The sequence below is a fragment of the Hippocampus zosterae genome, chromosome 5 (assembly GCF_025434085.1).
Source record: "Hippocampus zosterae strain Florida chromosome 5, ASM2543408v3, whole genome shotgun sequence".
NCBI classification, from domain to species: Eukaryota; Metazoa; Chordata; class Actinopteri; order Syngnathiformes; family Syngnathidae; genus Hippocampus; species Hippocampus zosterae.
The window spans coordinates 5,088,373-5,102,341 of NC_067455.1; the positions used below are offsets into that span (position 1 = coordinate 5,088,373).

A 13,969-nucleotide genomic window follows, 5' to 3' on the forward strand; every position below is an offset into this window, starting at 1 on the left:
CCTCTGCACTGCGAAGCCGACGTGCTAACCACTGGACTACCGTGGTTACAACATATCATATCATAACCTGGCGTTTGAACAAAGGTGTGTAGACTTTTTTTTTTTTTAGATCCACCATATCTGTCTTTTCACCTCTATCGATCCAGCCACCCATTCAAGACATAGTTTGTCCGTTCATGAGTCTACATTTATGAACAGCCACGCCAGTGCACGTCTTGATGAAGCCAAGTCTGTCGCGTGGGCAAGCGAGCTCCGTTGACACGAACGTTACCGCGTCAGTCTCCAGGCAACACGGCTAACTATTTCATTTGACGTGACCGTTGAACACAAGAACACTCTTATAGCGTCGTTCCAAATGCTTCAAGGCGAATGTCAAGCATTAGACAAGAGACTTGACTTTCCAACTGGTCGAACGCTCAGCCTATTATTCTGATTAATCACGATTAGCAATTTGTCAATCGGCGAAAGTGGCATTGATCGCAGCCCAACGTGAAGGCTCATGCTGCCGGTGATTCACGGTCAAGTCGGTGCCGCCTTGAAGGTTGACTATGGTGTGGACTCGACGAACCCCGCCCCCGCCCCCCTCGGCTCGCAACATCGCAGCATGTGACACTCCACACGGTGTCAAACTGTCACAGGCTTGTCGCATCGGTCATTTACGCTCCTCTCTAATCTGTCGGTCTGATGAAAGTTGCGTTTGTGAATTATGAATGAAGTAGCAAAAAATCAACCCATTTTTGGGGTCGGCCATTTTGCCCACTTGCTGTCGCCTGAAAATGACGTCACAGTTGCTCAGGGCTCGGGTAGTGACGAATCACGACCTACCTGTTTTCCGAGTTGGTCGTGTGAGATGTGAAAGGTGACCGGTGATTGGTCGTGCCTCGAACCCTGAGCGACAATGATGTCATTTTCAGTCAACAGCAAGGGACAAAATGGCCGCCCCCTTGAGATGAATCAAAACGCGTGGATTTTACTGCTTTGCTCATATTCCACAAACGCAACATTAATCAATGAATTAAAGCTGTGTCTGAACTCGTGGGGCCACATTTTTTACTTTAAGATCCGTGTCAGGCATAAGACAACCTTTTTTTTAACCGTCAGTTTAATTTTTCAAAAAAAATCAGTACCGTAAGTTTTGTGCGCTAACTTTAAAGAGCCTCGGAAATATGTCTGCAATGGGACATTAAAAGGCTAGAAATTGATTTTGTCATTTCAGTATCATGTCATCCTACCTACCTACTGGTTATTCTGCCGTTATGAAAAATATTAATATTATTATTCATATTAATCTGTCAGTTTAAACGACTAAAAACCACACGGATACATTTCTATGAAAACTAAACTATAGCTCTCTGTCAGCGCTATTCAATGATGAGCTTGAAGAATTTTCGATACGGCTTCCTTCTGTATTGGATGTCATTATCGTATTTATCCACCCCCCCTCAATTTGGTGTTAGTTTGCTATCTTTAAAACTCCTGCTCATTTGCAACCGGTCACATGCTTGCCTTGTCGTCTATTGACCCCCCCCCCCCACCCTCCTCTAATAGTAAGCTTGTCATTATGGAGGCTTTACTTGCAAGTGTTGTTCACATGCAAGCCAGGGATAGAGAATGAGTGAAGAGTGGTGCGTTGTGAAATGGGCTAGGTCACCCCCCCCGCCCCGCCCCCACTACATACATACAGACACGCACACACCACGTATATATGAACCCTCTGACTCTCTGCTGAGGGCGCGTGCGCACACACACGTACACACACACACACATGGTGCTACGTCCTCACGCTATCGACAATACCTGCCATTGATCATGAGCATGGGGGCGGGGGGGGAGGGGGCGGGGGTGAAGGAGGGGTCACCCAGAGACGAAAATAACACGAGCGGAGCGGCCTCAAGTCGTGTCAGCAAGCGTATAGTTAACCTTTAGTCACAGTAAACCGGCGGAAGGCGGTCATGGGGTCTGTTTGTGGATACACTGAGCAAGTCAATAGCAGGAAAAAAAAAAGACTCTCCCACCCCCCCCCCAACCCCCACCCCCACTCCTGCATTCCTCAGCAACACATGAACCCAGCGAACCTGCTTGGAGTTCATGGGTTGTGAAGACCACCCCCCATCATTTCCATCCCTGCCTGCAGTTCCCCTCCCCCATCTCTCCCATCCCCCCACCCGCTTTCAGCACTCATGTGCGCTTGCATGCACGCTCTCCATCAATATTGCCCCTACAACTGGAGAGACCAGTTGAGCCGGGCGCCTGTAGGTGTTGCTTTTCTACATTATGTACATCATATGCGCGACCATGTCATGTCTATACATACATATGTATATACATACGGCGCGCGAATCAAGTCAAACGATTAGCATAACGATTCAGCAGGGGAGCCTTCCGAAGGGGGGTTGCGGTGGAAATGAGATTAGGCTCAGTCGGAGTTAAGTCACGAGTGGCCCTCGAAGTCACAATAAAGCGTAAACGGCAGGTTGAGACTCTGCTCACGCTTCCAAAAGTCAGATATGTCCGATGAGCGCTTGTTGTAGTTCATGTCAGGAGCATACAAACTTCCAAAGGGTGGGGGTGGGGGGGAGGAAAAAAAAGCTCGAAAGTGGGACAATTTGGCGTAATATACATGGGGAAAAAAATAAAATTAAAAAAAATAAAATTTTGGTTTAATAAATAAATAAATAAAATAAAATAAAATGCAGTTGCACCTGTAGGCGTGGTTCTCGACGTCCGGCGGCCGTCAGCTCGGATTTTTTTCCCCATTGTTGCTAACACACGACCCACTGCTCTATTTTTCAAGTAATGCGCAAGAAGAAAACCGAATGGCTCAAAAAAAAAAAAAGGCCCTGAAAATGCTGCGTTTGAAACGGGACTACACCACATTCTCAGAATTCCTTTCCAAGCGCCCCGTCGAGAAAAAACCCAAGATTAGCCTGACACCTGCAAGCGAGTGACACTTAATACCACAAATATGGCCACAAAAAAAAAATAATAATAAAGAAATAAAAAATGGCGGCCCGGTAGTCCAGTGGTTAGCACGTCGGCTTCACAGTGCAGAGGTAGCGGGTTCGATTCCAGCTCCGGCCTCCCTGTGTGGAGTTTGCATGTTCTCCCCGGGCCTGCGTGGGTTTTCTCCGGGTGCTCCGGTTTCCTATCACATTCCAAAAACATGCGCGGCAGGCTGATTGAACACTCTAAATTGTCCCTAGGTGTGAGTGCGAATGGTTGTTCGTTTCTGTGTGCCCTGCGATTGGCTGGCAACCGATTCAGGGTGTCCCCCGCCTACTGCCCGAAGACAGCTGGGATAGGCTCCAGCACCCCCCGCGACCCTAGTGGGGATCAGGCGGCTCAGAAGATGAATGAATGAATGAATAAATAAAAATTCACTTGTATATTGCTGGCGCTGACCTCTTATTTTTGGAAAAATACTATTTACAAAACTCACATACTATTGCGTTTTGGGCCGAGGACAATTAAAAACATTACTTTCCAAATAAAAAGCAGATGTGATTATACACGGGGTCCTCAGAAAACAAGTCAGAACGCCGTCGGTCTGTCACTCTAGGCAGTGGAAAATTCCAATTGACAGCAAAGCCAATGTTTGTATGAAAACGCATGACTATAAATCTGAGCAAGTCATACACCGACGCCGTTGGACCCCCTCACCTGCCTGCGACCCACCCATAACGAATCCATGACCCACTTTTAGGTCCCCACCCCGCCAGGTGACAACCATCGAATTCGAAACGAATTTCCGTCGTGTTTAAGGGAAACTGGGCGAGATTCAACTCTCTGACCCAAACGACAGAGATAAATGACATTTTCCACAACCTTCTAACGTAGCGACGTTACGCCGCGCAACTGTCATCATACATGACGGCAGCGACGTTTGCCTGCAATTCGCGCGCGCGCCTCACAAGACCTCATTCCTGCCAGCATTAAAAGATTAACTGTGTGTGTGTTTTTCTCTCTTTTTTTTTCTGAAACAATGAATAGCCACGCAGGGTTAGCCGCCCGCGTTGACCAACTTTTCCGCCATTCATCTTTCGTGCCGTGTGACAAGAAGGGGCAGCGAAAGCGGACCGCTTGTACTATTTAAGACAATGACATTGGCACATTGATGAAAAGAGAATTTTTTTAATGGTTTTTCTGGTCTTTTTTTTGTCAGTTCATTTTGTTTTCTGTTTTGGATTCCGCATGTCGTTAACCGCTGCGTTTAGAAATGCTGGTCAGTATTGAACTCGTGTGTGAGGCACATTGAGTTGTCGCCTCGCCTTGACTATTAACCCATACACACATGACAAAAGAGCTAGCTTCTCTCCTTTCAATTCAAGCGGAGGACAACCCCCCCCTCCCCCCGGCAACTCCAAGCCCCAAACAACATAAACAATCAGCTATGATGCAACGCAGCAAAAATGAGGAATGGTCATGAGAATCGCGCGTTGGTATCAAGTGGTAAGGATTGTTTCACATATCCCGGTTGACGCCAGATATGTGAGGCAGCATATTGCTCTGTGCAGACGGCACGCTTCAAGCTCAGCGGGGAGAGGGGTGGGTTGCAACAAAACCATTTTTGAAGCGAGGGTGGGGCGAGGTGCCGCATTTTTGTTGTTAAAACGTTACATTTCAACCAAGCGCTGTTGACTTTTCCAGCTTGCTTAAAAAGGATACACAGTTCGAGAAAAAAAAAAACAACAACTAAGTTTCAGTGTATTGGGGAAATGGATTTAAAAATTCCTTCCTTGCAAGTCATCAGAACAGATAAACGATGTCATTACATTTGTGAAAACCATTTTACACGCGTTAATTAAGGTAGTGCTTCTCAAAGTGTGCCACGTGGGCTGCGTCATGTAAGAGAATCTCAAAAAATGAAATATTCAGATTTTGCATGGGATCACAGCATCTTTAAATTTGTTTTATTACCCAGTATGGCGTATATGTTGAATACAGTTCAGTTGTATTGAACTTTTAAGTGCAATATATTTCAATTGGATTGTCTAAAAAAATGCTAAACAGTGATGTACATTAAAAATGAATCATTTAAGCAGTTGTTTATTGTCCTATTCAAGCACGATGTTACTATTCAAATACATAAAGTGACAGTGCCTTACATTAAAATAATTTTGGGCAATTGAAAACTCTTGGGCCTACAACACTACTGTAATTTAACGATTTTTGATGGTGTTACAAAGCACTCCAAATCATTTTTTGAGTTGGCACTTGGAGGAGAAACTTCAACAACCACCGGTTTAAGGGTTAGGGTTGCGGTTAACGTATACATCTGGTGCCACGCGAGATTTTTTTTTAGATAGAAAATAAATAAATAAATTGCAGCGTGACCCGCAGAGATGTGTGTTGCCGAGCAGAACAACATTCATAACCAAAGAAATCTCTTCGGACCAAATTTCACAACGATCATGCACGTGAATATCAATGTGCGTGTTTATGATGACAAGACAGGATTATATCCCAAATCTCCCTTCGTATTTGTTTTTTTTTCCCCTTTCTGGAATATAAACGCAAGCAGCTTTCACATGTCGACGAGGAGCTCCCTCCGCGGAATTTATGAATGAAAACAGTGGGCGCGCCCCCTCAGAAGATCTGACCAATACCATGCCGAGTGAGTTTTTCCACGCCCACACAAAGGGGAATAGCAACGACCAATGGCTGGCCAGCAGGGGCGGCTACGATTGCATAATTTGGCTGAGGCACCCCCTCCGCACGTTTCAGCGGGCAGGTCGCTACTCGCACGCGCGCGCACGCCCAGCAGCGAGGGGGGCGTGACGACAGCGCACGTGACGACTATTTTCTGGCTATTTTCGAGCAGCCGTTTGAAATGGGCCGTTTGTCTTTGGACAGGTTGACGCGTGATATTTGGTAGATATCTAAATACACATCGCGCTATTGACGACCGATGCTCCGTGGCAACGTTGACACATTTATAAGGAGAAACGGATGAAACGACACGTCGTGGAGACATTTGGAAGTGCACGAAGTGAAAGCGAGTGGTGTAAACGTGGTGAGGGCTCCCCCTAGAGGCAAACAACGACACTGCCAATCAGTGGAGTGGCTGCCATTGCTTTATGTAACTGTTGCGAGGAGAAGAGCGCGCTCAAGACAAGCACACACACACAAACCCACGCGAGTATGTGCACAAAGATTATGGCCTTAAATATAAATGGATTTGAGATATTCAGCTCAATAATAAACACAGATTCCTCTTCTGTCGATCAAGCTTCCTCTGATCGTTTCCATACAAGTCTTAGTCGCCAGTCTCTTTAGAGCGACAAGTAAAACTAATTTGTTAATGTCACTGATATAGTCTCAGGTGAACCGCTTCGACTCGTCGCAGTTAAGTTGTATTGCCAGGTCTGCGGTTATAACGTTTCCCTTCTTTGCCACCCAACCCAAAACGTGTGGTTTGAACTGAGGAGCCTCACTTCGCCTCATACTTTTGATTGAAGTCTAAATGTGACCACTTTTGGTGCATTCCACAGTTTATAATAGAAAGATCTTCTGTCAATTTCCTTACCCTCCACGAAAGACTTGTCAAATCGAAGACCAGAGGTCAACGACAAGGCTTTTGAAGCGCTCCCCATCGCCCATTTGCTTATGTTTTGTTGAATTACCCGGAAAGTGACAATAAATATCACAGGGACAGTGTTGTTCACAACTCTATCAGACTTGCATGATTATGCCACTCCCAGTTGACATTAACGGTCACATTAAACATAAAACCAAGAAAATTACATGGGTATTGAAAACAACAAATGAAACCTGATGAAAAAGTCTGCTTAGCACCATGCAAAACAATGCCAAACACCATTAGCATGCTAACAGTTTGCACTGAAGGCTGCATTTTTACCCCCAAAGAAATGGATATCAGAACACAAATGGTGGAGCAACACATGAAGACAAATAGGAAACCTGCTAAACAGTTTCAGGTGTTTTCTCCACAACTGTGGTTGCCCCCCACTGTGTCACTGTTCACTTTTTTTTTAGCTTTGCAGATTTTTCTTGTTTCATCCTACTGACACGGCAGATTGTCTATTATATTGCAGGATTTTGCTGTGATTATTTCTCCACACAGACTGTTGACGGCAGAACAACAAAGCGCAAGATGGCCATCTCTGAATCACTCGACACACAGAGTGAATTAACGCCTTAACCAGCGATTCACCAAGTCTCACACGACTCAACAGACCGGGCCCCCCGTGATCCTCACTAGGGTCATGGGGGGTGCTGGAGCCTATCCAGTTCGGGCAGTGGGCGGGGGACACCCTGAATCGGTTGCCAGCCAATCGCAGGGCACACAGAGACGAACAACCATCCACGCTCACATTCACACCTAGGGACAATTTAGAGTGTTCAATCAGCCTGCCACGCATGTTTTTGTAATGTGGGAGGAAACCGGAGTACCCGGAGAAAACCCACGCAGGCCCGGGGAGAACATGCAAACTCCACACAGGGAGGCCGGAGCTGGAATTGAACCGGCACCTCTGTGACCTGATGAGATGTCCAGTGGAGTAATCGCTGTCCCTGAAAGGGTTAAGCAAGAGGAGAAAAATGGAAACATGTTGGAATTCATCACATTATGATACAAACCAAAAGTTGCAAAAATATCACGGTTAAGGGTAAAGTATGAGCCTTAATGGAGACTTCTTCTTACTTTTTCTTTTCTGATTGATATAAAAATGATTTAGTAGAAAGGCGGCCCGGTAGTCCAGTGGTTAGCACATCGGCTTCACAGTGCAGAGGTACCGGGATCGATTCCAGCTCCGGCCTCCCTGTGTGGAGTTTGCATGTTCTCCCCGGGGCCTGCGTGGGTTTTCTCCGGGTGCTCCGGTTTCCTCCCACATTCCAAAGACATGCATGGCAGGCTGATTGAACACTCTAAATTGTCCCTAGGTGTGAGTGTGAGTGCGAATGGTTGTTCGTTTCTGTGTGCCCTGCGATTGGCTGGCAACCGATTCAGGGTGTCCCCCGCCTACTGCCCGAAGACAGCTGGGATAGGCTCCAGCACCCCCCGCGACCCTAGTGAGGATCAAGCGGCTCGGAAGATGAATGAATGAATGATTTAGTAGATATAAACACATAATGGGGTAGGACTAGATAAGTTTTTTTACTTCATCCTACTCCCTTGAACATAACTGTGTTGAATGAAGAGTGATTTCTTTCTTTTTACCTTTTTATCTACCTTATTTTCTGTCAAATTATTACTGTATATGTTTTATGTTCAATAAACAAACAAACAAACATTCCATTTTGGGCACACAACGGTCAAGATATTTTGGCATTCCAAAAAAAAAATATTACTTTTGAATTGATTATTTTTTTCCCCCTCCAAGAAACAACTATTACCATTTGAACGATAACTGTCATGCATTGAAATATTCCTATCGGTGAAATAACGTGATTTTCAAAATAAAAGAAATGGATTATAAACAAGCCCTTTTGACACAAATGTGTGAATTCCCTTGAGTTGTGAGCATCTTTTTTTTCCTCTTTTTTTTTTTTTTGCCCTACTCGCACCCAAACGGGGTTTTTCATGAATTGCCCTTGGCTGCTTTGTACGGGCGACTTCGCTCCTTTTGGTTTGCGTCACTTCAGCACCTGTTCAAGGAGCCTAAAAGCCAGCTCGCGTCCAGCCACTGGCGACTCAAGTGGCAGGTGGGTTCTCTGTACCCCAGCGGCGCGCTCTCCCCCCTTCGCCCTCTCCCTCTCTCTCTCTCTCTCTCTCCCTCACTCGGTGTCCCTTTCTGTCCCCCTCGCTCTCTCACTTCACTCCTCATCCCTTCGTCCGCTGTTTGTACGTTTTGGCTGTGTTGTGTGTGTGTGTGTATGTGTGTGTGTGGGGGGGGGCAAGGAGGTGTTATCATGGACTCTGTGGCTCCTTTTGTGCTGCTTTTGCTGCCCGGCCTCCATTGGACAGCTGCCGGTAAGAATTTCATTAACATAATAATCAATGTTAGGTGAGGTGAGGTGAGGTCGTTTGTTTTTTTTTTTTTGCATTTTTAAACATGTTATGTTACCAAGAGGTGTTCGGTATAATAGTTGTAGTGCAGCAGCGTGATGAAGTATTTTTTTTGGGGGGGGGGTGTTGTAATAGTTGAATGACTTGAAGTTGAAAGTTCTCCCTCTTCTGTTTTCTAGAGGACACTAGCTGGACCTACACTGGTGAGTGACAAAGTTTCTTTACTTTTTTGAGATGGTTTAAAAAAAAAAAAAAAAGCAGGTGTGTCATTTAGGACGCCTGAACGCAAGACAGTTGACATGAGTTAGTTGAATTGTTGGCTTTGGAAATGTGATTTTTCAAAATAGGAATTTTAAAATAAAATATTTTTGTCCACGGCAGCGGTGGTCAACCTTACTCAACATACTAACACCATCGAAAATTAACACAAGATATTGCAATAAGCTCATTTTCTTTGTACTTATTCCAGTATTTGCATTTGTCTTTTGCTTTTTTTTTTCTTCTTCTTCTTCCTCTGAGCGTTTTACTTATTTTTAGAATTGCACGGCGGGCCTTGTTAATTGCTCACAAGGGGCAATATATGGCCCAATGGCTGCAAGTTCCTCACCCGTGCCCAAAAAGCACCAATAACATTTTTTCAAGTTATCCAAAAAGATACAAGGCTTCCATCAAATGACTACCCAAAACATTTGAACAAATTGGGAAGGCTCGTGTGTGTGGGGGTATGTGTGTGTATGTGTGTGTGTGTGTGTGTGTGTGTGTGCGTGATTCTCCCCGCCATTTCTCCCTCTGTTTCCCCTCTCCTTGCCTCTCTATGCGTATTAGTTACAGTTGGGCAGGCTGGCGTGAGCACAGCGGTCACACAGAGATGATGGAGGGCTGCAAAGGGGGTAGCGAGGAAGAAGGGCGCGGGCCAAAAAGGCAAGTGAAGAGAAGCAAGTGCACGAGGATGACCGTCACGGGCCAGCGTCAGAGAACGAGAGGATGAGCGAGCGTGAGATGGAGACACGGGGCGAAGCATCGCCAATTGTGTCGTGTATTGTCGCGGCGCACAATAAACACACAGGTTATTGTGATGAGGACCCACACTGAGTGTGCCTATGCTCCGGACAATGGCGTAGCGGCGGGCATGAATGGGGTGCGCAGCTGGCATGTATTCAGGGAGGGAGGCGCCAATGCACTGCATATTGGAGATACCAGTACCAGTACCGGACACCAACTGGGTTCTATTCAAGCTGATTTCGACGTGGGAGGAACCCAGATGCCTTTCTGCTTATCGGGGTTTTAAATAGAGTTGTATAATCACATCTGTAAAGAAAAAAAAATGCATGACACAGCGGTGCCTTGAGATAGACGCCATCAATCGGCTGATTTTTGCTTTGAGTTGAGAGCTGATAGCGTCATAAAAAGTGTCGAGAAAAGTGTGATTAAAACAGAAGGAAAATAGCCAAAGCAAGGTGCGAGTGGTTGCGCAATGTCTTTTTCTAAAACGACATTAAGTGGCGTTCAGAACCAAAATCTGAACGCCATTGATGAAATCACCTCATGAGAAAAACGCAGCACTCAGCAAAAAAGGCGAAAATGGGCAAACACAACAAAGATGATCACCTTTGAGAAGGAGATAGGACTGCACAGAAGAAATGAGCAAAAACAACAAAAAAATGCTTTTGGGCTCACAACCCCCTGACACCAAAGAGGAGAAAAGCTGCAAGAGCCATTTTGATGTTTTTGGGGGAGTGGGGGGGGGGGGCAGTTGAGGCAGCACACGGCACAAGGGACGAACCTTTGTTACAAAAGCAGCAATGGAACATTTCACCGAGCGGAAATGTGCGCCTGAAGTGAGAAGAACAAAATGGCTGGCAGCAGGATGACCCGCGGGGTCATTCACAAGACTTGCGGCCCCGAGACAAAGGCCTGGCACGCACGGCAAGACGTGCTGGATGTCGTTGAGTTGGGGCGGGCGACATGTGCACCCGTCGCCCTGCGTCCGACTCTGGAAAAAAAAGATTTCTGACGATGGACGACGATTCAGTGCAAGGCTGACTGCAAAAATGGACAAACGGGTCTCTGACAAGCCGGACCCTGGCCAGCGCCGCACACCGCGTGTCCTTCATGTCAGAAATCTGTTCGAAACTTTACATCCGACAAAAGCGCAGGGAAGACAGCTGATCTAATGTGGCGGATTTCATTTGGATGTTTTGAATTGTTTTTGAACCGTCCCACTGATATGGGGGATGCACATAAATGATCGAGGCAGGGGTGGTAGGGAGGGGGGGCATGTTCGTGGGGTCAGCTATCTCCAAGTGCCCACTTTCGTCATGTCGAGACTCGAGTGTACGACTTACAGCAATGAAAGCAGTCACTTCGATTGGCTATGAATGAAGTTGACTCTAGCCACTCCCACAACAGCGCAGCCCTCGCTCGTGCCGATCCACCACCTTGTGCTTGTCTGCTAAATTTCCTATACGTTTTGAGTGTCCCATCGATTAATCCCCCAACCCTCCCCAATCCTCTTATTTTATTTATTAATATTATTGTATTATTATTTTTTTTTTTTTTTACGACACCCCCATATTATTTTGAAAACCGCAGTACATGTAACCAACAGAGGACAGGTGGAAAAGTGGAAAAAAAATCTTGGAGAAAAAGTAAATTATCTGGACTGGCACCTGGGGGCGGGCGGGGGTTTCGGGGGGGGGGGGGCAGTGCTCCCCACAGCCCTCACTAGCTCCGTCAGTTGCAGTCATGAAAAAAAGGGGCCCAAAGTCACAAGATTTCGTGAATGATGTCATTGAATTGTATTAGCGTAACGCCGCTCAGTTTCAAAAAACTATTTTTCTCGAATGGTGAAGAGTTTTTGACGCGTCGTGCCAAATTCGTGTCACGACGACGACGATGATGATGCACGTTGCCGTTTGCGTGGCTTTTGCTTCGAGACATTCTCCTGAAGTGGACCTCTTGAATCGAGGACGGCTGCATTTCAGGCCTTACTGCCACACTGGATTGTTTGGTTATTGTGTGCGGTTGAATGACAGCCGCGCGCGATGAGGCCTCGTGCTCGCTTGTTCGTTGAAGGGGAAAGTTGCTTTTGGAAAAAAAAAAAACAACAACAAAAAGAAACAATTGCATTCCCCCCCTCCCCCCCCCCCCCATGTTGGATGGCAAGTATGCGGAGGCCGTCCGTCAGCGCTCATTTGTGTACGTCAATCATTGCGCGCACGTGTGTGTGTGTGCGGCTTTGTTGCCCGATGCATTCAGGGCGTTCGCACAGGGTGAGAATTTTCGGCCTGCGGTTACCACGGAGACCTCCATGACGACCAGCGTCGGGGTTGCGGGGCTCATTTTTGAAGTTGAGTTATCATGCTGCGCTGGGAGGCGGGGGGGGGGGGGGGGTGCAGCAAAGAGAATGATTAGAAGCGCAACGTGGTTGGAAAGGGGGTGCGGGTGGTGGTGCTTGTTTACATCATGGATGGTTGGGAGGTGGGGGTCTGCGGACATGCTAACCTTTTAGCGACAGTACTTGGTTTGCGTCTATGGATAATCTCTTCAAAAGTGGATGAGGGCCTGAAAAATAAAAGACATGAAAAGCAAAATGCTGACCGCTGAGGTTCATTGCTCTGTTGGCTCTTTTGCATGTTGATCTCAAGATTTGAAATTGAGAGATGAGATGTTCGAAAATTGTCCCGTTACGAAGCAAATATAGTTTTATAGGATTATTAGGCCATGATTGTTGGATTTCAGGCATCTCGCCCCAAATGATTTCTCACAACTCCTCTGACTGCTTGCATTGGGTGGGCGCAGATCTATTCTTTAAATCCCTCCATTAGGTTTTCAACACGCTGCGTATTCTCACGTCTTATTTTGTTGTAAATTGCAGCCCGCTAAGGTCTAACTATGGACTAACGAGACGCGGGAGCTGAGATTGTATTAACGAAGCTACTGTTCCTCTAATGAAGGCATGTTGGGTCAGTCGGAGTGGTCGGAACATTTTCCCGAGTGCGGCGGTTCCTCGCAATCTCCCGTTGATGTGGTGACCACCCAAACTAAATATGACGCCAGGCTGGCCCCGCTCACCCCATTGGGCTACGGTCAGCACGGCAACAGACCCTTCACGCTCTACAATAATGGACACACGGGTAACCATGGCAACACTTCCTTATTTTTTTTTTAATTATACCGAGCCTGTGAAATAATGTCCGATGAAATAATTTGCCCCCCCCCCACCCAGCTGTAATCGAGCTGCCGGACTGGATGACCCTGGGCGGTCTCCCGTGGCTCTACTCGGCAGTGCAGATGCACCTTCACTGGGGCAGCGGCGGCCCCAGTTCCGGAGGCAGTGAACACACCATCAACGGCCAGAGCGCAGAAGCAGAGGTACGTGTGAGATGTTAGAACGCCATCGCCACTGACAGGAGGGAACGTTCTTTAAAAATAATAATAATACATTGAGGGCGGCCCGGTAGCCCAGTGGTTAGCACGTCGGCTTCACAGTGCAGAGGTACCGGGTTCGATTTCAGCTCCGGCCTCCCTGTGTGGAGTTTGCATGTTCTCCCCGGGCCTGCGTGGCTTTTCTCCGGGTGCTCCGGTTTCCTCCCACATTCCAAAAACAAGCGTGGCAGGCTGATTGAACACTCTAAATTGTCCCTAGGTGTGAGTGTGAGTGCGAATGGTTGTTCGTTTCTGTGTGCCCTGCGATTGGCTGGCAACCGATACAGGGTGTCCCCCACCTAATGCCCGGAGACAGCTGGGATAGGCTCCAGCACCCTCCGCGACCCTAGTGAGGATGAAGCGGTTCGGAAGATGAATGAATGAATTTTACCCATAGAAAAAAAAGTGGGGTTGGAGGGAGGGGGGGTGGAGACTAAAGGTTTGCTACCAGATGACAGATGAAAACAGATGACTTCACTTCCCTCCGTGGCAAGCAGGTGGCGCTCACACACGCAAATGTTGCAAATCGAATGAAAAGCGGCACACTAATCAAGCCCGTTTCCAAGCCTGGGC

General features: G+C 47.0%; 1 protein-coding gene across 5 annotated transcripts in view; it reads left to right on the plus strand.

The window, feature by feature from the left end:
* ca14 (carbonic anhydrase XIV) overlaps positions 1 to 13,969 on the plus strand; it is a 159,703-nt gene that overhangs the window by 137,387 nt on the left and 8,347 nt on the right. For 2 of the 5 annotated variants that reach the window (XM_052065232.1, XM_052065234.1), the window contains exons 1-4: positions 8,555 to 8,932; positions 9,148 to 9,171; positions 12,925 to 13,104; positions 13,197 to 13,342. In XM_052065232.1, the coding sequence (XP_051921192.1) occupies positions 8,836 to 8,932; positions 9,148 to 9,171; positions 12,925 to 13,104; positions 13,197 to 13,342 (447 nt within the window). In that variant the 5' untranslated portion in view covers positions 8,555 to 8,835. Of the gene's footprint in view, positions 1 to 8,549; positions 8,933 to 9,147; positions 9,172 to 12,924; positions 13,105 to 13,196; positions 13,343 to 13,969 lie in introns of those variants that run through there. The other 3 variants (XM_052065233.1, XM_052065236.1, XM_052065235.1) reach the window with 3 other exon arrangements.